Source organism: Geotrypetes seraphini, chromosome 15, assembly GCF_902459505.1.
Source record: "Geotrypetes seraphini chromosome 15, aGeoSer1.1, whole genome shotgun sequence".
Classification (NCBI taxonomy): Eukaryota; Metazoa; Chordata; class Amphibia; order Gymnophiona; family Dermophiidae; genus Geotrypetes; species Geotrypetes seraphini.
The window spans coordinates 56,296,128-56,321,836 of NC_047098.1; the positions used below are offsets into that span (position 1 = coordinate 56,296,128).

The 25,709-nt window shown below is 43.3% G+C and overlaps 2 protein-coding genes across 4 annotated transcripts in view; one reads left to right on the forward strand and one right to left on the reverse strand.

Moving 5' to 3' along the window:
* Positions 1–4,148, reverse strand: part of RFC2 (replication factor C subunit 2) — a 43,106-nt gene extending 38,958 nt beyond the window's left edge. The window contains exons 1-2 of one of the 2 annotated variants that reach the window (XM_033922929.1): positions 3,931–4,148; positions 214–283 (exon numbers count right to left, since the gene is read on the reverse strand). In XM_033922929.1, coding sequence (XP_033778820.1) covers positions 214–283; positions 3,931–4,049 — 189 coding nt within the window. In that variant the 5' untranslated portion in view covers positions 4,050–4,148. Of the gene's footprint in view, positions 1–213; positions 284–3,644; positions 3,813–3,930 lie in introns of those variants that run through there. The other variant, XM_033922930.1, reaches the window with a different exon arrangement.
* A 10,390-nt stretch (positions 4,149–14,538) lies between these two features.
* Positions 14,539–25,709, forward strand: part of CLIP2 (CAP-Gly domain containing linker protein 2) — a 169,398-nt gene continuing 158,227 nt past the window's right edge. For both annotated transcript variants that reach the window (XM_033922592.1, XM_033922593.1), the window contains exon 1: positions 14,539–14,983. The gene's annotated coding sequence lies outside the window, so the exon portion shown is untranslated. The remainder of the gene's footprint in view (positions 14,984–25,709) is intronic.

A 25,709-nucleotide genomic window follows, 5' to 3' on the forward strand; every position in this document is an offset into this window, starting at 1 on the left:
TTTATAACTCTTATTGAATATAATTTCTTTGATCTGTAGCAACGTGTAAAGCAATGCTTGTATTAAAAATTGAAAATCTTATAAATTAAAAAAAGAAATATGTGCAATATTGAATAACATGCACAAGTTTGACACTTGTACGCAGTTAAGTGCTTGGACTATATTAGAAAGAAGGAACTACTAAAAGTTTTTCAAAGCAAAACAAAAACATACCTCCAGTCTGCTTACAGTTTCTTCATTTCCAACAATTTCATTCAACTTCATGGGTCTGTATTTCTCAACCCTGTTGAAAAGACAAGTAATATCATCTACCCCCAAGATGGCAAAGAATATATATGCACACCCAAGAAACCATTTCAGTAACTCATTTTTTCTAGACTTTGGTGATGTTTAGCTGTTATGTATCACTACTTAAGACTACTAAGATTGCTAAGCCTAAAATACAGTATATATTTTAAAACTCCACTTTTTTCCAAACCAATTCATCTTTAAAATGTTCTGAGAACACAGGAAGGTGAGCTTTGGTCATTTGAAGCCCTCTATTTCAGTGTCTCGCAAACTCTCCAGAGCCATGGTACACTAAACTCAGGGCCATGGCTGGAGAGCATCCGGAAGTGCGATGTCATGCGCACATGTGACATCATCACATTGACATCTGCGCATGCACAGAGGCCCTCCAGCCAGGGCCCTGAGCTGCCAGTGGAGGGAGGAGGGGGGATAAGAACATAAGCAGTGCCTCTGCTGGGTCAGACCAGGGGTCCATCCTGCCCAGCAGTCCGCTCACGCGGCAGCCCATCAGGTCCAGGACCTGTATAGTGATCTCTATCTATACCCTTCTATCCCTTTTTTCTTCAGGAATTCATCCAATCCCTTCTTGAACCCTGATACCGTACCCTGTCCTATGGAAGAGGAGAGGCGCGGAGAAGTGCCGGCGAGGAGGAGAGGTGCTGGCTGACTGCCGAGAGGCACATCATGTAGGCAGTCAGCTGGTCTACCTTAACCAAGTGTGCCGCGTCAAGACAGACGTTTTACTCAGTGGGTTCTGTTCTATAAATCCTGAAAGCTACCTTCAGGTCTTCCTTGAGAAAGCCAGGGAATGCAAAACTGACCTAGATCAGAAGCAGAAAGGAAGTTTTGGCTATCATAGGACATTACTAAAAGAGATTAACAAATTAAAGTTATTTGGACTTTAGTATTTCTGATGTTAAGCTGCTAAACTAATATATTAATAACCGAGTGTCTTTTTGAATGCAGTAATATTTAATATCATCCTTTTACTAAGCTTCAGTAAGCACTAACCCACGTTTACCACAGCAAAAAGCATGTGGTTAGTACAGCTATATTGTTGATCGCTAACCAATTAGTGCATGCTTAGTACATGAGCCCTTATTGTCTATTTAATGGGTGGCAGTAAGGGCTTAAGCACTATGGGAAATTAGTGCCTGTCCATTAATGGGGAAAAATGAAAAATTGGTCATTTTATCCTGGCAGTAAAAAATAAGCCTACTGCATAGGAATGACCCACATTAAGGATATGCTAAGACCACTTTTTACAGCAGCTTGGCAAAAGGGCCTCTTACCGTTTGCAAAATTGTGACAGCGATGAACATGCTGGTGAGAAATAAACAAACAAACAAATATGTTCCCTTTAAGAAGCAAGGGCAACCCTTTTTGATTCAGTAATGAAGGAATGTCAAACAAACAACCTATCATTCTCTGCTACTCTAACTGGGAAGGGTCTCAAAGTGAAGTGTGAACAAAACTCAAGAGCCCTGTATTTTGGAGTCCCTTCTTAGTCATCTCTTACCATAAAATTACCTATGTCCATCCTATCATTCTCTGCAAGAAACTCTCCAACTCTCCTAATATGTCCTGTCTACCCAAATTAGGCTGTAAGTTCTTCTGAGCACATTGAATATACAGTGCTGCGTACGCTTTTCAGATGGAAGACTTGTGAAAAATTTGTGTTTTTATCTGGGGAGTCAGTGAAGAATTACCTTAATACTGTTTTCAGAGGAAATTTGGTTGGAAGACATAGGGAACACTGCATAGGGCACTGGTCTTTGACCTAGGGGCCGCCACAGGAGCGGACTGCTGGGCATGATGGACCATTGGTCTGACCCAGCAGCAGCAGCAATTCTTATATTTGATTAAAAAGAGCTTCCAAGCAAACCTGGATAAGTTGTCTGTACAGATTATATCTTATGAACGCCAAAATAAGTTCTTTGGCAGAATGCTAATTCTACACCAAGCATTAGCAGTAAATCTGAGAGACCGCAATTATACTCCACATATCCTGGTTTAGAATGATGTTTATTCCTGTTATGGCATGAACAAAACTAATCCATTTGGAGAAAATGCTCCAGAGAAGCCTTCTTCAACGTGATGGTTCAAGATTTTTCTAGATGGCATTTACTACTTTTTCTAAAAAGAAAGTCTCTTACTACTAGTTTGCAACAAGTGAATAAGGAGGGACTCAATCCCAGAATAGGTACTTAGAAGCTAGAGAATAGTGAAGAAGCAGCCTATGATGCGTGCACAATATTTTGATGCTTCTGGATTGTGAAATCTGATTAGAGTTTTTGGATTTCTGGACTGTGCATCACTGTGGCTTTTACACTATAAGTTATCAACATCAAGAACACTACATGTACTATTTCCCATCCACTTCCAAGCTGTATAGTTAAGTTATTTTTGAACAACTTCAGTTTGGAGTATCTATAATCTAAAACCTCAGAGGTTTGGGAGCCAACAGACACTTTCTCCCTATTTATGAACCACCCCAAGAAACATGCTGCCCCACCTATTCAAATGTGCCTTTCAATTCTGCTACCCAGTTGGTGAAAATAAGCTGCATATAAATATCAGAAAAGTAGAGAGCTATAAAAAAAAAGTCAAAAAGATATTCACCTACCCATTTCCAAACATTATTTTAAAGTATTTTAGGTTCTCATTTTCAGCTGGGATTGTCTGATTCAAGACACCACTAAATGCCCTAAATGTTTGTCACCCATCCTTGTACATACAAGCAAATTTGACCATATAATTCAGCTTAACTCTCCCTCCCACCCCCTCCACACATATACAGTCACCAGGTATCACAGCATGACAAATACTTACAGCTGTGATAAGTGTGGTGCAGTGGTTAAAGCAACGCACCCTGGGGTTGTGGGTTCAAACCCACGCCGCTCCTTGTGACCCTGGGCAAGTCACTTAATTCCCACCATACCCCAAGTAGATTGTGAGCCCACCGGGACAGACAGGGAAAAATGCTTCAATACCTGAATAAATTTATGTAAACCAGGGGTGTCCAATGCCGGTCCTCGAGGGCCGCAATCCAGTCGGATTTTCAGGATTTCCCCAATGAATATGCATGAGATCTATTAGCATACAATGAAAGCAGTGCATGCAAATAGACCTCATGTATATTCATTGGGGAAATCCTGAAAATCCGACTGGGCTGCGGCCCTCGAGGACCTACATTGGACACCCCTGATGTAAACCATTCTGAGCTCTCCTGGGAGAACAGCATCGACATGAACATACACATGATAAAGTAACTCAATAACAACATTTCTGTTGCATCCACATGCATTCCTCCCAAAGATGCTGTTGTATCCTGGTTCTTTTCCAAGGAACTATACCTGTAAGAATTCTGGCTGTCTGGATCCCCAGTTTGCAAATAGAGACTGTACCAGAGTTCAATCATTGTGCAAATATACTATATCAGGTTAAAAAAAAAAATTGAGCATGCGCGCATGTAAGGTGGATAGGACTTGTATTTCTTTTTCATATACGAGCGTGTATGGTGCACTGGTTTGTGCGCATGCGCATATGTGGTGTATTTGTGGGCAAAGCTATTTTCTCTTCGGCCCCGCCCCCTTTGTGGACGGGTCTCAGATTGGCCCCCACATTAAAACACATTCTTACCATGGTAACTCGTAACTTCCCGCTGAGCCCTTACTCCCGGAGGCCGCTGCCTTGCAGCGCACTTCACCGGCACCTTCCGAAGTGGAGCTGCTACCTCCAGGACCTTCCTCCTCCTCCATCTCCCTATCCCTGACCCAACCGCCTCCGGATCTTTCCCGCCAGTGGAACCTTCCGGCCCCCCTGCTGACGCAAGTTTACGCTTTACGTCACGACGGTGCCTTTCACGCCTAAGGGCGAGGGGAAACCTTTAACGTGGCTGCGTTCTCGTCGAGCGTCGATCTACCTTTAAAAAAAAAAGCCTTCCACAACGCTAAACCTCGTTTGCTTTCTTATGCCAGAACAGCTGGATCGCTCCAGCTGTTGCTCGTGTTATTTGCTCAGATCAGATGTCATTGCAGCAGACATGGGTGCGTCTCAGACTCCCAGAGCTGCTTTGCAAGGAAAAGGGCTTGGAAAGAATGGTGGGGGTGCGGGGACAGATGTAAGAATAAAGAACAAAAGAAATCCAATCAGCAGCCAAGCATATGGCGCATCAGGGTGATATTATCCATATTTGCTTTGCCCTTGCCGAGGGGGGGTTATGGGGAGGGAGATTGGACGTTTATTTACAGTCATGTGCATAATAATTTAATTATGAATATATTATATGCTCGTGCATGTTCACGTTCAAATGTGTTTTTAGAATGTATTTGATTGTACATTTGGGATATTTTGTTTGGATTTGAGTCATGCCTTTTTAGTTGTAGTTATTTTAATGCAAACCACGTCGGTTGGTGTTATTCTGGATAACAAAAGCAAGACTGCACAAACCTCCAAATTAGGTTATTTCATAGTCCTAGAGATTTTTGAGTTATTGTTATAATTTTTTTTTCCTTTGACAAGCCTCATGCAAAATATGAAAAATGTCCAAATAAACAATGGGCTACTTGTTTTCGAAGTTTAATCACAAAAGACAAGGAGAGGAAAAGACAGAAGCAATGAGTACAGATTACCTTTATCAAGTCGTAAATGACTTATGAGGACAGCCACTTGTGCTGGCTGGCAGCCTATTTGGTGGGCTGATTTGCCATTACATTCCCTAATCACTTTTCCTAACCCCCAGGCTACAGCTGTGTACTTATTTACCAACTAAAGGGGAACAGTAGCTTAGTTGTTATAGCACCCGGTTTGATGTCTAGGGGGCGCCCAACTCAAGCCCAGATGTTCCAAATTTACCGTTAAAATCCTGTGTATTGTTGTAGTGCCAGTAAATTTTCCGATTTCAAAAAGACGAGTGATGCTGCAGAATCTTCACATGCAAATGAGCTTCATGGAGGTCCACAGAAATTCCATTCTGATCAGTCATTGGAGAAAGCAACTGACATGCGCAGAATAGTCCATGGAAAGATGCTTAAAAGTGCACATGCTCCAAGAAATGCTACATTGTAAGCACGCATGTACATGAATCATGCTTTATTGCAGCGCATCATGGATGCATGTCATAATTGCACGTAACATGCGTTAACCATAAGGTGTTTTGTGATGCAAAAGCAATTTTAAAAGCCCAGCGCTTTAACAGCGTTTTCCCTTTTCACTAGTATTGAAATAATCGCAAAAGCAATTTGAAATGGCATTTTCACTTTTTGCTTAGTAGTAGTTGCAAAACCATTTAAAAGTCCTCTGTGGCTGCTGTTCCTCCCTCCTTCCATCATCATAATCATCACCGTCTCTGAGGGCAGCTTGCAGATAGAGAAGATAAAAACCTCCATCCATAATGTCCATCGTAGCACAAAGCATATGTGGATCACAAACGTATATAGTTTATGAGCTTTAAAATTTTACAGTATGAAAACAATCCCAACATGCTTTGAGGGATTGTCTTGCCGTAAAGCAAGTAACTGCCAATGAACATCATATAGACGTGTCCATCGATGCTATAAGCGGAGCGGTGGAGAACTGCCAGCAAAGTATGGAAACGCGAATGCTTTTTCTACACTGCTTCTGAAGGACATATATGCTGCCCCTATACTTTTTTTGGAACGTCCACTTCATGCAGTTGGCAGCCCCAGACCTACCAGAAACCACGGCCATGGGAAGGCATTTCAAAAAAAATGCGCTTAGTTGTAGAATAATGAGTATGCCTGCCTAACTTGGATGCCAACATTTACACCAGGTTTCAGCAAGCGCAAGTCTAGCGCCCAGAGTTAGATGCTGTATATTATTCTATAAAGAGCAGGTGCCCTTTATAGAATATCGCTTAGGGAAAAATTTTTGAACACTAATTATAGAATGACCTAAAATATTTTTTCCCTGTGTAGTAACCCTATGGTACCATGTGATAGTTTTGGCACATATCAGGTGGTAAATGCAAACCTTTACTGTAGTTTGGTCAAAGGACCCCTAATGGGAGGATTCAGCTCTAATTTTCAACTTAGTCTTTGCAGCATCCCTGTGATGGAGATAAAAATTCACTATGGATAAAAAGCCTCCATTTCTGTCTCTGAGCTCTTTGGCAGAGAGGGAGCCAATGCTCCAGAGGCATCCATACTTCCTGTTTGGGTTTTTTTTTTTTCCATTCCTTGTCCTCTGGAGGGCTTTCTTTCATGAATAAAGCATGAGTTTTTCTATGGGAGCCAGAGAGTGATGAAATTGCTACCAGCTGCCCACCGCTGCATTTTTACTGATTTGGTTGGTGCTCCCTCTTCCTTCCTCAGAGAAAAGCTGCAGCAAGGAGGAAAGCGCTTCCCGGAGTGGAAGCGGAAATGAGATTTAATAAGGCATTATGAGTTTGTCGCTGGAAATAAACCAAGAACTGCATGAACATTACTCCCAAATGAAACATTCTGCTGTGGCTAGAGGAATAAAGTCAGTTTATGAGTTCAGCCACTTGAGAAACTGGACACATTTTATTACAGGTTTTTGGAAAATTCAGAGTATGTTTGTTTGCATTAAGACTGGTTTCTTGCAGGAATGTTATGCACGTTGTTGGTCTGGCAGCTGGCATCTTAGGGCTAGATTCACTAACCTGCCCGATATGTGGCCGATCCACGGCAGGCCAACAAATTTACCAAGGGTCAGCATGCAAATGGGGGCGATCGGAGGAACGCCCCCCACCAACCACATGGATCGCTAGTGAGCGATCCTGAATCATGCGAAGACCATCTTCTTTGTCTGCAGATGAGCTGCACGTGCTTACAGAGCTGCGAGTTTCTTTTTTAAAAACTTTTTTAATACTTTGCGAGCCCGTGGTTTTAACCCGCTTTAAACCCGTGGATTAAAACCACGGGCTTGCACTGCGGGGGAAGGGCAGGAGAGTCAGGGCAGCAAGACATATTCAGGGGGCAGGGCGGCGAGTCGGGGCAGAGAGCAGGGGGGCGAGAGGAGAGTCGGGACAGCAAGGCAGGAGAAGTCGGCAGAGAGCAGGAAAGGTCGTGAGCGACTGGTCTCCACCAGTTGCTTCTTTTTTGATCAGCCACAATATTCACTTTAAATTTTAGGACCCCTGAGGAAGACGGTCACTTTGAAACATGGTCCATGTCGGGTCAACAGTTTTCAAATTCAATGTGGATATAGTTTATTGCGTATACACCTGCAATTTTATGTGCTACAAGTAATCATTGTATCAAGAACATCAGTTCCGCACTTTGCCTTCTTTTGCTATTTGGTGACACCCTTCGACTGGATTGTGGGTTTCTCTTTTGTTCATTGACCTCATCTACAAAATGCCGTCATTCATATCAGCTTTGATCTATTGTAATGTCTAAGGAGCAAACTTCAGAATGAGTAGATAAACAGACATTGTCAAAACACATATGAATTGTAACTACCTTGTTCACTTCCTGATTTATCAACAAAATCTCAGGTATTTTAAAATTCGGTGGGAACTTATTAATGCTGGGTTTTTACTATATCGCAAAAGCTTCCTACCATAAGCCCGAGAGGTAAATGCTCCGATGCTTGTAGGAACTGAATGAGCATCCGAGCATTTACCTCGTCAGCTCTTCTGAGGTTTAATAAAAGGAGCCCTAAAACTTCACCAATTTGAGATCTTTCACATACTTTTCTGCACAAGGGTAAGAGCAACACTCAAATTATCAGCAACTGATAAAAACAATTTTAAAAATATCACCCTTCACATATGTAATAACAAATCCTAACCTCACAAGCAATCTACACTATGGACTTAAATACAAATTAAATCACAGAGAGAGTGTAGATCCTTGTGGGATCCCCCCCCCAACACTTCCCCAATCCAATGACATCCACTTTGATGTATGATTATTAAAACTAATTTTCAGCCTACGATTTAATTAAGAAATAAACAATTCAAGTACTGTCCCACTAGTTTGCAATTTACTAATCAAAGTATCATGTGATCTGGTATCAGATGCCCTGGGTATGTCTATAAGCAGCATTAAGGGGGGGGAGGAAGTGATCAACATGGGCTAGCATTAAGATGTGTTGGATGGATGATGCCACCAATTTGGCCACTGACTCATGGCTACATGACATGAAGAGGGGATAGGAAGAGAGAAGATATGAATGCAGGGGTGGAAGGGAAGATCTAAAAATCTGTATTGTATATATGTACAGCCCAGTGGGGTAGGTAGGGCCCACCCAGATTAACTCTAAACTCACCCAAAATGGCAGGTCTTGGTTTCCTGGATGGTCAGATACTGAGATACACTTCCAAGAATGTGCTTGAAGAGGACTGTCTGGGAATTTCAAGGTTTTTGTAACACCCTGGCCCCTTTTGATTGCTGTGGTTGCACATGCTGTATTTGGTGAACAGAGGTAGTTAACTCCACTGTACCAATCCAGCCTCTTTTTGTTAGGTAGTGGTTGACCACTTAATAGTTTGTTTGTTTTGTCTCAGCCGCAATACGTTTTATAATCCCTAGATACAGCAAAATCAGTAATCCAACAATCTTATCGCATCTTGCTACACCTCATCTCTGGAATGTCACCAGTTCTTAACAAATCTAAATCCCTCCTCCCTGTACCATTGGACCAGGGAACTGAGACTCCAGCACTCTGCCTAGCCTCTTTGGTCCTGCATGGAGAAGAGAGAGCATTCCCAAGAGTGCAGACTACCTCCCCATCAGCTCTACATCTCCTCTGTGCCTCCCTCCTCTGGAACTGGCAGATTCTGCCTGCCGCGTGTACAGTATCTCAGGTCACTGATAAATGTCAGCGCATTCCCAGCAGCTGCATCAGCTCGACTCTGCTCTGAGCCTCTTGGCAAGATATGCATCAAGGCCAACTGCATCTGTACTCGTAATGCTGCAGGACACACAGCATTAATGTTGGGGCCCAGAGATGTCTTAGCAGATGGCAGAGAGGCAGGCTACATTGAAAAGATGTGGACAAGTGGTCTGTTACCCTAAGAATTTTGAAGGGATTTAGTATTATTCCTTGGCTGTTCTGGTTTGATTGTCGATGTTTGTTTTGCTTGTCTTTGAAAAATATTAAACATTTTTGAACAGAGATGTTTTAGCATAGGATTACCATATGGCTCCAGAAAAAGGAGGACGGATTGAGGCATCCAGGTTTTACTTCAATTGAAAGTAATGGAAGTAAAGAGGTTAAAGACATCTTGGTTTTATCTCCATTGAAAGCAATAGAAGTAAAACCCGGATATGTCAATCTGTTCTCCTTTTTCTGGAGCCATATGGTAACCCTATTTTGGCATCCAGCTAATCAGATAGTTCTGTCTGTGACAAGGCACTGGAGCTCTCTTCAGATGCCTGACTAGGTGGCTCTTGATTGGTGTTCTACTGTAAAAATGGGGGAAGTCACTGTGGTATCAGAGATATTTCTGGACTTTGATTTTTCTTTGGCCCATAATATTATGGCTGCGATTAGAAGCACCACAGATCATTTAAAGCCACAACCTCTTCCTTGACCATCTTGGTTTCTTCTCCTATTTTTACTATGAGGCTGATCTATTTGGTTAGAGCTATAGTTTCAGCACCCTGTGGTTGTGGGTTCAAACCCACGCTGCTCCTTGTGACCCTGGGCAAGTCACTCAATCCTCCATTGTCCCAGGTACGTTAGATAGATTGTGAGCCCACCGGGACAGAGAGGGAAAATGCTTGAGTACCCAATTGTAAACCGCTTAGATAGCTTTGACATGCGGTATATAAATACCTACATTTAAAAAAAAAAAAAAATTTAAGATGCATTAGCCACCTTTAGAAAAGATTCACCCAAGATGGTGTACGACTGGTATAGTTTGACGTAAACAACTTAACATTGTAGTAATAGCTTATTAATAGTAAAATACAAGGGTGAATCAAAAATTAAAGGCAATTGTTAAATTACGATAAAAACAAACAAAAAAAACCTGTTGATGTTCTGAAAGATGATTTTATTATTCGCTCTTCACAGTAAAATACAAATTTAAATCTAAATATGTAGTACACGTGATTGTCCGACTGGACCCTACATGGTCCGTGTTTCAGCAAACACGCCTTCCTCAGGGGCCCGAATGATATAGGGTACATAGATAAAAATATGGACTAAAAGCAGTGTTCGTGCCTTTGAGCAGATAACCGAAAATGGCTTTGAGACAAGCAAAGTGGTGCAAAAAACACCTGCTGCAATTCTCCTAAGAAGAGACTTTTCCGGCTTTTACAGTTGCATGACACAGGTTCATGTTTATTTCTGTTGCGGTTCTCTGTGATACCTTTACATATTAGGGACCCCTGATGAAGGCGTGTTAACCGAAACACAGAGCATGTCGGGTCTTCTGGTTTGTATAGAGGTGGTGACACTAACCGCAACAAATAATTGTTTTAATATACACGTGTGTAAAGAGCGCATCTCATGTACGTGTTTTTAAAGCACATCTCATTTGTGTCTGTTAAAAGTGCATACCTGCTGGTTTGGGGCTGCCGATTACATATGTCCCACCAAAGTATAGAAAAAAGCAAAAATACTATATATATATTGCATTTTCACTTTTGCATGGTTTGTTGTTAGTTCACCCATCCCCTCTTATGACATGCACCAACGACGCACTACAAGTATCTCACGGGACGCATCGAGGTGGAAGAAGATATCTTCTTCTTCAAGGGTCCAGCGGTAACAAGGGGGCATCCGTGGAAAATTAGGGGCGGAAAACTGCATGGGGACACCAGGAAATTCTTTTTCACTGAAAGGGTGGTTAATCGCTGGAATAGTCTTCCACTTCAGGTTATTGAGGCCAGCAGTGTGCCTGATTTTAAGGCCAAATGGGACAGACACGTGGGATCTATTCACAAAGAAAGGTAGGGGAGGGTCTTTGGGGTGGGCAGACTAGATGGGCCGTGGCCCTTATCTGCCATCTATTTCTATGTTTACAAAAAGACACACCTGTGATTGATGCTCATGTGTCCCTGCAACATAGCTATTCTGCGCATGTGTCAGTCACTTTCTCCTATGACTGATTGGATGGAATTATGGCGGACCTCCGCAAAACTCATTTGCATGTAAAGTTGTTTGAACATCGATCCTTCTTCTTTTTAAATTTTCAGCTACCTATCAATTTTCCATCTTCTCTTATTCTGTAGCTCTCCCATTTCCCATCTCACTCCTTTCCCAGCCTCCTATCCTTCTATCTCTCCTCCTCTCTCCTCTTGTTTCAACATGTTGCTCCCTCTTTTTTCTGTTGTTCTTCTTCCCTCCCCCCTTGATGCTGAACAATGAGTTGGAAGGGAAAAAAAGAGATGCTGCATCTTTCTCTCCCACCCCCAGGCCTAACATTTCTCTTACCCTTCCATCTTCAGATCCAACTTCTCTTCCTTTCTCTTCCCAACTGCCCCCCATCCCATCTCTCCCCCTGTCTGCCTGCCTCCCTCCCTACCCCAAGATCCACCATTTCTCCCTTTCTCTTCCCAATGGTTCTCCCTTCAAGTATCTTTCTCCACAATACCCCAGGTCCAACCGCTCTCCCTTCATCTCGCTCTCTTCACAGCCCAGCTTGCCTTTCCCTCCAGCGCCGGTCCCTCTCTCCTCACAGCCTGATGTGTCTTTCCCTCTGGCGCTGGTCCGATGTCACTGCCAAGCCAAGGAATCTGCTGGCGTCAGTAATTCGGGAATGTTGTACGTGGCTCCTCCTCCTGTTTTTCACCTGCCGCAGTCTGTCTCCAATGATGCGCAACTTACCTGTTTCCGCCCTGGTGGACTGCGGCAGATGGAACACAGGAGGAGGAGCCACAAACAACACTGCTGAATCGCTGCCAAAGGCAGCAGACTTTTTTGCATGACGCGACGTTGGATCAGCATGGGAGAGAGTTCACGCTGGGCTCTGAGAAGGGGGAAGTTCAGGAGCATTGCCACAGGCCACATAAAAAGGCCAAGCGGGCCATATTCGGCCTGCGGGCCTTGTGTTTGACACATGTGATCTAGCACATTTTAATATGCATACAGCTCCCCTGGCTAAACATCCTCCTCTAAGGCTGAGATTCATGGAGTTAAAGACAGGCTTTCTTCTACAAAAGAGACCCAGGAATTTGAAAAGTTGAACTTGACTCTTAATTCCATATTTATAGCAGCTCTCTAGGCAATCCTTCATTCCCCCTCCCATTGACCTCTGCCATATTCTCATGGAATAGATCATCATCAGACTGCTATCATGTTGCATGAGCTGTCTTATCCCATTCCCTAGGGATCCCCAGCTACTAGTGACACACAGCAGCAGTTACTGCTGTAAGAATGCTTCCCAAACCAGACCCTGTCACGGCAGGAACCATTACTCGTACCAGTTTCTGCAATTTAGGACAGATTTCCAGAACCAAACATTTTTCCTTTAATATGCTGACGCCACAGGTCTGACTTTAAGTAAAACCAAACTGGATGCACCTTTCACAGCTATTTTGGGATGCTCTAGCCTACTGGCTCCTAAATCTCATAAGGGACCCCTAGCTAGCTAGATTGCCTAAGAAATCCACACACCAATAATGTGTGAAGCATATCTGAGCCCATATCTGAGACAAGTTCATGCTGAACCAGAACGTAGGTAGGTAAAGCTAGTCTCAGATAGGGCACTGGTCTTTGACCTAAGGGCTGCCATGTGAGCGGACTGCTGGGCATGATGGACCACTGGTCTGACCCAGCAGCGAAAATTCTTATGTTCAAAAGGGTAGTTGGCCTGAGGACTTTTGCTGGATGTGGAATCACAATTCTAGGCTCAAAATCCTTTACAGCATGCTCCCCTTACCAGTATAGTTTTGGCTTTCCTGACCAGGTAGTGAAATCAGATCCTGTGTTTTACAACATCCCACACTGCTCCTTGTGACCCTGGGCAAAATCACTTATATTCCCCCATTGCCCTGGTATATTAGATAGAGTGTGAGCCCACCGGGACAGACAGGGAAAATAATGCTTGAGAATGTAAACCACTTAGCCTATATAAGTGGTATATAAATACTAACATTAAATAAATGAAATAAATAAATCTGGTCCAAGTGGACGTAATTATTTTTCAGGAATGGACGCGGGCATTAACAAATGCAACAAGGATGTGCAAAAGAAACATTATACAAATGAGTACCAACACGGATGTTATTGGTTAATCATAAGTACAGTTTGGGGACGTGGGGATATGCCCTTGTGACCCTGGGCAAGTCACTTAATCCCCCCATAGCCCCAGGTACATTAGGCAGATTGTGAGCCTGCCGGGACAGACAGGGAAAAATGCTTGAGTGCCTGAATAAATTCATGTAAACCGTTCTGAGCTCCCCTGGGAGAACAGCATAGAAAATTGAATAAATAAACAGAGTGAAAAGTTTCAGCCTCTGATCACCAGAGCTGGTATTGTGACATCACAATGCCTCATTCCACCAATGCCTAAGAGCCAACCTCATCAGTGATGTCACAATGAATCATTCCACCAATGCCTAAGAGCCAACCTCATCAGTGATGTCACAATGCATCATTCCACCAATGCCTAAGAGCCAACCTCATCAGTGATGTCACAATGCCTCATTCCACCAATGCCTAAGAGCCAACCTCATCAGTGATGTCACAATGGCTTGATTGTCCTTTACTTGGCTCACTTTTACTACAGTTTGATTTCTAGAGTGGTGCAGTGGTTAAAGCTACGGCCTCAGCACCCTGAGGTTGTGGGTTCAAACCCACGCTGCTCCTTGTGACCCTGGGCAAGTCACTTAATCCCCCCATTGCCCCAGGTACATTAGGCAGATTGTGAACCCGCCGGGACAGACAGGGAAAAATGCTTGAGTGCCTGAATAAATTCATGTCAACCGTCCTGAACTCCCCTGGGAGAACGGTATAGAAAAATTGAACAGATAAAAAATAAAAATAAAATATGTACGCCAAATTCCTATACATTCAGGGATGGCACATTAGAACCCCAGCGATCCGCCATTCTTTTTAGTCTCTGGATTAATGGGGAGTTTTAAAACGTAGCGTGGGAGCGGGGAGGATGAGCCCGTTCCGTCTATGTAACGTGGCTCTGGCTCCCTGGTTTGCGCCCTGCCACTCGCCCTTCGGATGAGCCTCGTGGACGGCAACCACAAAGATTTCGATTCTGCGCAGACTGACACACGAACTTGGGAACGCCCCTCCTCCTCCCCGTCTCCCTCCCTCCTCGGCTGCGCTCAGCTTCCTCTTTTGTCTGGTTGATTCAGGGAATCAGAGCCGGGGAGGCTTATTCGTCAAGCTCAGTCCCGGGGGCAAAGAGCCAGGGCCAGCTCGTCAGTGACTGGCAAACGAAGCCCTGAGCCCTTTGGCCATCCCATCGAGAGAGAGGCTTCAGGGGATTGCCGCTCGTCCCTTTAACGTGTCAGTCCAAGAGTGAGATAAAGATCCATCTCTTCATCTGCATCTCAGCATCCCCAGAACTGCCGGACGGCTTGGCTATTGCTAGTGCCATAGCATTAGATCAACCCCCCCCCCCCCCTACCTTTCTGCTTGCCTGAAGGGAGTGGCTCTGCTTGGAGAAAGGAAGATTTTGCTGCTCCATCAAGGCTTCGGATTTGATTGCCTGGAGGAGAGGGGTGGAGAAATCGGAATTTTTCTCTTGTTTTGGGCCTCGGCCTCCACCGTCTGGATGCTGAAGAGCAAAAAGGTAAGAAAGGGGTGGCTTGGTGGTGATGGAGGACCAGCATGGGCTGAATAAAGGCAGCGGGGATACAGGCCTTTCAATGATGAGGAGGCAGTGATGGAGCGAGCCAGCAGGTTTGTTTTTTTTTTTTTTCCAGAGCTGGAGGCATTTTCCCCTGTCACTTCCATCATCTCTGCTGCTAAGGCTTCCCTGGTCCTCAGATGGGAGCCCTTGGGAGGTACTGGATGCTGAATATTGGAGTCAGAAGGGGGGGAGAGGGGAGGCAAGAGATGTGCAGGTGTCATTCCTGTTCCCCCTCCCCCCCCCCCCCCCCTTACAGCAGGCAATGTTGGAAAGGTTGGCTTGAATTTATGGATGTAAAGATGTTCATAGGACATAAGGGAATTATTTTATACTCAGAAGATGGTGCTGCCCCCGATTACAGAAAAGCAGGTGCGCGTCTCGACTTCTGAAATTGAAATGTGAGCAGTTCTGGTTGAACACCATTTGGTAAAAAAAAAAAATGCTTACCTTTATCTCACCAAAATGTGAGGACATGCTGTGGCAACTGATTAGCTAATCACTCAGGCCATCAGAATTATTTTGCCACAGCCCATCCATTGGAACCAGTTGCACATGCTCTCAGAGAGAGAAAGAGATAATGGTTACTATGGATGGGCAGACTAGATGGGCCATTTGACTTTTATCTGCCGTCATGTTTCTATTTGACCATATCTAACATTTTCTTCAATCTAGCACTGGCTTTTGCTTATCTCAACATTTTGTCCTACCCTTTTTGTCTTTCATATTTCCCAACTTCACATTTCCCTTCTCTATTCAATTTAATTTGTATCATGCTTAAGTCTTATGAATGTTCTACTGTGCAGCTTTACTGTGTACATTACTGGCACTGTGTCATATTGTTGCTTTTGTTATCATTTCATTTACCTCACTGCTCTCATTGTGCAATAGGCTGACATTTGGTCACTACAGTATAAAATACCTATATCCAGCTATACGTGCCTTGGGAAAATCTTTTCAAAAAAAGGGGGCTGATAAATCTTAATTAAAAGCAGAAAAGATCAGTTAGACCTGTAAAGACTTATAATGAGAACTGCATCATATGGAGACAATACAGATGTACTCCATGAAATCAGCAGTCACTCCGATTTTATGATTTTATTGGGCTGCTGATTTCACTGAGCACATCTGAATTGTCTCTACAAGAAGCAGCCCCCATTCTAAGTCTACAGAGGTGATGCCTCTTTCTGATCTTTATTAAGATTTATTAGTCACAAGCCTGGTCCAGCCATTAGGCAAGATAGGCAGTCACCCAGGGCTGCTGCTTCTTGGGGGAGGCAAAGAAGCTGCAGTCTGTGCAAAACAATAGGTCCTGGCAGCTACACAAATTCAAAGAGCCATCAGCCCATTCCGCAACCTGCATTTTTATAGGATTTTTGTGATTACAATGTTTTGAATTATCAAAATCTGAGGGGGGGGGGGATGGGACCATGCTCACTGACCTTGCACCAGCTCTGACTAGGTACCTAAGGCAAGACATACTAGGAACAGCTAGAAATAGGTAATTTACATTGCAATGACCAAGTATTGACCAGCTTAATGCACAAGTAAAACAGTAAGGTAAACTTGGAAATAGACAACTTAAATTCTAGCAATAGCAACAATATGAAACAATGACAATGATGTTCGAGGGGGTGCTGAAAAGTTCTCAGTCCAACCAATCAGCTTCCTAAATTCTGAACATTATTTTGTCACTGTAGCTGAAAAAAACGTGTTATTTTAATTCGTTAAGTGCCAATTTGCAGAAACAAAATTCTATGTTTTGACATTGTTTCAGATCATAGATTGAGCCATATCTACGTCATTCTCTTCTTGGTTGGGCTGAGAACTTTTCAGCAGCCCCTTGTGTGGAGAGTTTGTGTCTGGTAACCATAGCTGAGAATGTGATGTCATAATGCCTCATTCCACCAATAAGAGCCAACCTCATCAGTGATGTCACAATGGCTTGATTGCCCTATACTTCTCTCACTTTTATGACATAGGAGGGGGTGCTGAAAAGTTCTCAGCCCAACCAACCAACTTTCTAAATAGCTTGTTTTCAATATCTGGAGGCTATATATGCATACTGCTATGCATTTATGTCTACTAAATATATATATATATATATATATAACAGATAGATAGATATATATCTGTTCTATAAGTTAACACCTAAGTGCTTTAGTGAGCAACTGCAAAGAGGCATGTATGTGGGTGGAGAATGGACTGGGCATGGGTGTTCCACACATAGGCAGTGGAATGCTTTTATTTTTTTTTTTTGTTTGGGGGGCTCAAAAGCTCTGCCCTAGCCCCAGAAGGATCTTGCAGAATGAGAACTCCCCCACTTACCTTCCCCAGTCACTATAATTTTAAATCTTCGGGCAGCCACTGTACAACGTCAACAAGCACGCCTGCCCCGGAAGTCTTCATTTTACAGCGATGCTGCTTGGCAGCTGCCCAAAGATTTAAAATTACAGTAACCAGGAGGAGGTGGGTGGGGGAGTTGAGCCATAACTGACTCTTCTGACCGCCAATTTCTGGGGAGTCCTCCTCCGTTCTGACACCTATGGTGCCACACATCTAGGCATCATACTTATAGAATACTGTAAGTTGCCTACCTAGGTGTCAATATATAGGTGCTTCCATTTACACCTGCCTTATACATGGTAGAAGTGTTGATACCTAAACATTGGTGCCCAGATGCCAACTTAGGCTCTATTCTGTTTGGAATCTGAGTGTCCAGATGCTATTATAGAATACTATCTTAGCACACAGATTTTGGACACCTCACTAATATGCAGAATACTAGAGCTTACGCTCATAAGTTCAAATTTACCCACAAAAGTGATGGTAGGGTGCCTAAGTGCTATTCTTATAAGGGCACATGTAAGTGGCATGGTGGGGCATTTTCGACAGGATGTCCTAATCCGACTTTGGATGTTTTCCATAAGATGTCCAAAGTCAGGGATGGAGAAAAGGCCATTGAAACTAGATGTCCCAAAAAATTATTTTTCGAAAATCACCTATTTAGACATCCTGGCCGTCAACCTTAGGTTGTTTAACTTTATGGCCCATTTTCAACCACAAAAACATCCAAGTTCAAAATGTCCAAATCCAGGCTATTTGGACATGGGAGGGACTAGCATTGTAATGAGCTGGCCATACAGACATGCCAACAGAGCCGTGGGGCACCTTAGAAGGCACTGCTGTGAATGTCACATAAAGGGTGCCAGAGGTATTTCTCACCATAACCCCTTATAATTTTTTCTGTGCCTTCCAAAACTCCTCCCCAGCCTACAGGGGAGAGGGTGGCGCAGTGGTTAAAGCTACAGCCTCAGCACCCTGAGGTTGTGGGTTCAAACCCACGCTGCTCCTTGTGACCCTGGGCAAGTCACTTAATTCCCCCCATTGCCCCAGGTACGATAGATAGATTGTGAGCCCACCGGGACAGAGAGGGAAAACTGCTTGGGTACCTGAATAAATTCATGTAAACCGTTCTGAGCTCCCCTGGTAGAACGGTATAGAAAATTGAATAAATAAAAAAATAAATAAAAAAATAAATACTAAACCCACCTGTCTCCCACCCCAATAGCCCTTATGACTGCAGGTGGCACCTATATGGTAGTATTGTAGGGTTTTGGTGGGCTCACACTTTCCACCATAAATGTAGTGTTTAGAGTGGCTTATGGGCCTGGCTCCTCCTCTCTATGGTTCACTAGCCCACCTACCAGGTAGCTCTATTAGGCTTTCCCATACTAGATGCTGCTGTTCTAGAGACAGGTATATACAGTACTCCCCCGATATTCCACCTGACTGGTGAGGCCCGACTTTAGCACAGGAAGAGGCGGTCGGAGCACACCACGAGTGATTTCCTTCACTCACTGGCGCTCCGGCTGCCCTCTCCTGCCTCTCTGGCTGCCCTCTCCTGCCCGGTCATTTGTGGTCAGAAAATACCGTGAATGACCGGGACCGTGAATTCGCGGGGGAGCACCGTAGTGTTTCATTCAGAACTTTGTGGGGTGAGTGTGTGTGGGGGTCAATACTTATTCCCCTCAGTGGTCATCTGGTCAGTTTGGGTACCTTTTTGGCACTTAAGATGCTTTTAAAACAGGTCTAGCTCCGAGTGTCTGTGTATGTCCTTGATGTCTTGGGAAAGGTTTGATTATCACTGCAAAACCTCCAACTGCTGAGCACACCCATAACACACCTCCAACACCCCCCCTCCCCCTCAAACTTCGGACATCCAAGAAGAAGCCCAGCAAGACATCCAGAAAGTTGGCTTTGAAAATCGGCACTTTGACATTGTGTCGAGAAAAACATCCAATTGATGATTTATTCTAATATTTTTTTTGAATGTTTTGAAAATGCCCCTAATAGCTTGTAAATGCAAGGAGGTCATACACATGAGCACAGGATGTGTGGGGCTCCCACTTATACACATACCCCTGGATTTCTATAGAGAGTGCCCCAAATGATTAGTTAATGGACTTCAATGATTAAATTATAAGAACATAAGAATTACCACTGCTAGGTCAGACCAGTGGTCAATCGTGCCCAGCAGTCCGCTCAAGCGGCAGCCCTTAGGTCAAAGACCAGTGCCCTAACTGAGACTAGCTTTACCTGCTGCATACATTCTGGCACTAATTATGATTTGGGTGCTGAACTCTCTGTCTCCTCCCCCCAAGTATATTGCTGTTCTGTTTCCCCCAACTCGTCTCTCTCTTTTTCTCTCTTGCCTATTCTCTATCCTTTCCTTACCATATCTCATACATATTCTGTAACAATGGGTGCCTAAATTGGATTGCACACAACTTAAAAGGGAGCATGGCCATGAAAGTGGCATGAGCCAGTCAGGGCATTCACAAAAGATGTGTTCTAGAATCAATCTTCCTATAAAAATATTGTCAATCAATCATTCTTTCGAGGCTGGACTATTGTAATTCGGTCTATTTAAGCTTGACTAAGAAAATCCTTCAAAGACTTCAATTGATCCAGAATACTGCAGCCAGGCTGATCTTTGCAAAAAGTAAATTTGATCATGTCTCTCCGCTTCTGCCAAATCTTCATTGGCTTGCAATAATTTCCAGGGTTTATTTTAAATGCGCCTGCTTAATATTCAAGATCTTGCATGGCATCCTTTCTCCTTTAATTCCCCTGTCGTGGAATTCTGTAAGATCTGATAGCACCAGATCTACTCAAAATTTTAAATTGTCCTTTCCAAGGTCAAAAGGCGTTATCTACATTGGCAAACTAGGGAAGTTTCAAAATTACTGATTGTGGAATAATTTTTCTGTTCAACTGCGCGATCTGGCCTCTTTCCAACTATTTCAAAAACATCTGAAAACTTGGCTATTTTCAGGTTGTAAATTCCGCTCCTCTCCATACCATTCCAAATTCACATTGTACTTGTTCTCTTTTCTAATTTTTGTAAACTATGCCGAGCTCTATTAGAACATAAGAACATAAGAAAAGCCTTCACCGGATCAGACCGAGGTCCATCCAGTCCGGTGATCCGCACACATGGCAGCCCATTTAGGTACTCCTGATTGGAGACCCAGATATACCGTAGCCCTCAATATGATTTGCAAGAAGGTGTGCATCCAACTTGCGCTTGAATCCCAGAACAGTCATCTCCGCCACAACATCCTCCGGGAGAGCATTCCAAATTCCCAGCAAGCGCTGTGTGAAAAAGAACTTCCTGACATTCGTCCTGAACCTGCTGCCACTCAGTTTCAGTCTGTGACCTCTTGTCCGTGTCACATCCGAAAAAGTTAGGAATGCTTCTTCTTGGTCGATTTTATCAAATCCCTTTATTATTTTAAAAGTCTCTATTAAATCCCCTCTAAGTCTTCTCTGCTCGAGGGTAAACAGTCCCAATTTCTCTATATTGTTATAGAGAAGATGCGGTACATAAGCCTGAGGTTTAGTTTAATTTAGTTTAGTTATTTCCAAGACATTTAAGGCCAGATGCTTCAATTGGCACCCAAAAAAGATAGGCACCTATTGCATGTCAATCGTACTTAGGCACCCATTAAAAAAATCGCGCTTAGCAGCACCTAACCTGAAACTTTGGCACCTGTAATGTAGGCCAGGGTTTTAAAGGTCTACATTATAGGCACCTAAGCCCTGTAGAGAAACGCGCCTAGCAGCGCCTAAGGTTTTCTCCACCCCTAAACACACCTATGTTGGTGTTAGGCGCTGTTAGGCACCTAAGAAGATAGATGTCTATCTCCCAATTTAATTTAACTTTTTTCAATTATGAACTTGGTTAAAAGCTCATAATTGAAGCCAAGCTACTAACCGCCCCTATGAGCGTTGGGAGCAGCGCAGAGAATTCAGTGTGCCGGCCTGCACTAAAAACCTCCATCGTGGTTTTGTAAAAGGGGGGTAATTGAGTTAGGTGCCTATTTTAGACATTTATTTATTTAGGCGTCTATCTTTAGGCACCTTTTCTATAATTCCCCCCTTACTGAATTTCTATCTATCTCAGTGGTTCTCAAACCTGTCCTGGGGGACCCCCAGCCAGTTGGGTTTTTAGGAGATCCTTAATGAATATTCATGAGAGAGATTTGCATGCAGTGGAGGCAGTGCATGCAAATCTCTGTTATGAATATTCATTGTGGAAATCCTGAAAACCCGACTGGCTGGGGGTCCCCCAGGACAAGTTTGAGAACCAGTGACTATCTAAATGCTCCCACACACACTAACAGAAACCCACAAAAGATATATGGTGGCCTTAGCATTTGCCCCCTCCCCTCCAATCTGCCCCAAGTACTCTCTGTCCCCTCCCCCTAAATATACTGCTGTTCTGTTTCCCCCAACTGCAGTCTCTCTCTCTATCCTTTCCTTCCCATGCCCCAGGTACTCTCTCCCCTCCCCACCCTAGATATCCTCTCTCTCTTCCTGCTCCAGGTACTCTTTTCCTGGTCTCCCTTTCTCCAAAATGTTTTCTGTTTCTCTCACGTCCCTTACATCCTCTCCAAAATACTCACTCTCTTCCTTTTCTTCCACCTCCCCTGGCCTTCTACTACTCTCCCTTCCTCAGCTTTCATGGCTCACCTAAGGAGCTACAGATCTTTGATTCTCATGATCCAGCAGTGCTGTAGCTCATTGTTTCCTGTGGCAGAGCTCCTGCAGTGGAGCTGATTAATTGCATCTGCCTTGTGGTTGCACCATAGGCATCACTTCCAGGTCCTAAGCACATTATACCTAGGTACATATATTTATTATTAGACATTCACTCAAGGTGGGGTACAGCAAAAATAAGTCAGACGTAAGCAATAGACAATTATAGCGGTAAAAATATTCAAATGACAATCAAAGTTTGGCATCATATACTACAATGTTGACACAGTACATGGTAAAACATTTTAGTAGACAATGTAGGATATAAGCAATTGTAAAATTGTATACACCGCCTAGAACCAAGCAGTTTCCAAGAAACATACAAAAGATTAAAAACTATACAACCTAAATAAAACAGGAAACATCAGCTGTCTTGGCACCCTCATTTCTGTCCACTAATGGCATAATGATATAAAAGCACTGACAAATAACTGTTTTCAATAGCTTTTTAAAATAAACACAATCAGCACATATGCATAATTGGCCTTGCAAGGCATTCCATAGTTTCACCCCTGCCATATATATACATAGATAAGAAAGAGTAGCACTTCATTGCCCCATGTAAATCATTTAATTGTGTGAACCACACAGAAAAAATCAGTATATCAAGTCCCATTCCCTTTCCCTCTTTACCCCTTTAGTAGCAGGTGTAAGAAAATGAGGGGACTAATTTAAAGAATTTACATATGAAGCAGTGGCATACCGAGGGGGGGGGGCAGGGGGCAGTCCGCCCTGGGTGCAGACCATAAGTGGGTGCTCCTGGGGTCGGCGTCAGTGTCATGATCTAGAATCTTCACTGCAGCAAAAAGGAAGTAGTGCTGCCCGATTCACCGATTCACTTAAAAAAAAAAATTGGACTCACACAGTCTCCTGACATGTCCAGGTCTTAGTCAGGTCTCCTAAAGCAGCAGCAGTAGTGGCGGAGGCCAGCGGACAGAGACAAGCGGTGAACAGGCTGCTCATGGCCCTTCCCTCTGTCACATTACTGATGACACAGCAGACGGAAGCCGTAGCGGGCAGGCCATGATGTTCACCACCTGTCTCTGCTAGGCTATGATGTTCACTGCTGGTCTCCTGTAGGAATGCCCCACAAAGGAAACACACACACGCAGTCAGAGTCGGGAGGAGGCGCTAGCAGGGGCTAGCTCCGAGTCCCTATTTATTATGCTTCTATGCTAATGACATCATAGTAACTCCCTCGTTTACACATCTCATGATTGGTGGGTACAAAAGTACATGGTTTTACATTGGTGGATACAAAGATAGGTACATGCTTATACATCGTGATTACCCTCCCTTTACCTCGTGATCATCCTCCAACTCAGCTCTTAGACAAGGGCCTGATTATTTATGTAGCTGTCTAACCAGTGTTGTTGTTTGTTAGCTTGGTACATAAAAGTTCTATCCAGGAAGGTTTTGTATCTGCAGCCGGTAATGCTTGGGTATGCAAATAGGTTGCTGTTTCTGGTTTGTCTCGTAGGACTGTATAGAGTGAAGTGAGGAAGCAGGTATGTAGGAGATAGTCCCCAAACCAGCTTGAAACATATGCAAGAGAACTTGAATATTATTCGTGCCTCCATTGGCAGCCAATGAAGCAGTCTGTAGTAGGGGCTAACATGGTCGCTCTTTTTTAATCCAAATATCAAGCTGACCGCTGTGTTTTGGACAATCCTAAGTTTCCTTACAGTTTTTTTGGGTATACCCATATAAACAATATTGCAGTAGTCCAATGTTGAAAGTACTAGTGATTGCACTAGTAGTCTAAATGATAGAGGGTCAAAATATTTTTTGATGAACCTTAATTTCCACAGTGTCAGGAAACATTTTTTTACTACTATGTTTGTGTGTTCCACTATTGTCAAGTGTGTGTCTAGAGTGACTCCCAATATTTTTATTGTTTTAGTAATCGAGTATGCATGATCTTTTATATGTAACGTTGTATTGGTAATTTCGTCTGTTGGGCTTGCAAGGAAGACTTTTGTTTTTTCTGTGTTTAGTTTCAGCTTGAAGTTTATTATCCAGTGTTCTATTTCAGTCATAATTTGAGAAATGTATTCTAAGGTCTCGTTCGTTATGCTGTTTACTGGGATTAAAATGGAAATGTCATCTGCATATATGTAGTGGATTAGGTTTAGCTTTTTTAGGAAGTGTCCTAGGGATGATATGTAGATGTTGAATAGAGTAGGTGACAGCGGTGAACCTTGTGGTACTCCCGAGGGGTTTTTCCAGGTGTTTGAGTATGTCCCTCCACTAATCACCCGGTAAGATCTCTTTTTTAGGAAACCCTGTAGCCAGTTTCTTACTCTTCCCGTAATTCCTATTCCGTCTAGGCAGTGTAGCATTATTTCGTGATCAACCAGATTGAAAGCGCTGCTGAAGTCTAGTTGTAAAATCAGAGCACTTGTTCCTTTGCTGAATAAGCCGTATAGGTGATTGAGGATCGAAGCCAGGACTGTCTCAGTGCTAAAACCTTTTCTGAATCCCGATTGGTGTTCACTGAGGATATTAAATTTGTCCAGATAGTCTACTAGCTCCAAATTGACTAGTCCTTCGAGCAGCTTAGTGAATAAGGGGATGCTTGCTATCGGTCTGTAGTTGGTTTTTAGGGCTAGTGAGTTTTTTTGGTCTTTTGGAATGGGTGTGATTAGTATGTGTCCCATTTCCTCGTGGAATGTTCCTTCAGCGAGAGTGGTTGCTATCCAGTTAAAAAGGTCCTTTTTAAAATCTAGTGTAGCTGCTGTCATGGTCTTGGAAGGACATACGTCCAGTAGGCAGTTTGATTTGGTATATTTGTTGTATAGAGTTAGGAATTGGTGCCAGTTTGGAGGTTCAAAATGGTTCCAGAGCATGTCTACAAAGGGATTGAGGGGTACAGATAAGAGTAGAGGTAGATTATAGGGATGGGATTAGAGGTAAGTTACAAAATTAATCAGGGACCACTGTTCAGGCACTAGGCCTGATGGGCCTCCGCGGGAGCGGACCGCTGAGCAAGATGGACCTCTGGTCTGACTCAGCGGAGGCAACTTCTTATGTTCTTATGTTTCTTTTTCGTGGGGTTCTGATTGGAAATCGAAGTTGGGTGAGGATGAAGGTATTGTCGTTCTTGCATCTAAGATTTTGTTTTTAAAAAACGTGGCAAGAGTTTCTGCCGAGGGTGTACATTCATTATTCTGTAGCATGATTTGGGTGGTGTCTGTTAGTTTGTTTACCAACTTGAATAGTTCCTTGCTATTTGTTTTGGGTGTCCCTATTTTTTGTGCGTAGTATGTTCGCTTTTCTCTGATCAGATTTTTGTAATTTTTCATTTTTTGTTTCCAGTGAATTTTGTCTTCTTCTTTGTTTGTTTTCTGCCAGGTTCTTTCTATTTTTCTCAGTTCCTGTTTTAGAGTTAGTAATTCAGAGTCGTACCATTCATTTGGTTCCCTTTCTTTCTTTTTGTATGTTTGTAACAGTGCTATTTGATCTAATATTTCTTTGCTAGACTTTGCCCATCTGTTTGGGAAGTTTTGTGTTTCCTCCATTTTGGGTTGTAATTCGTAGTGGGTCCAGAATTCTATTGGGTTTA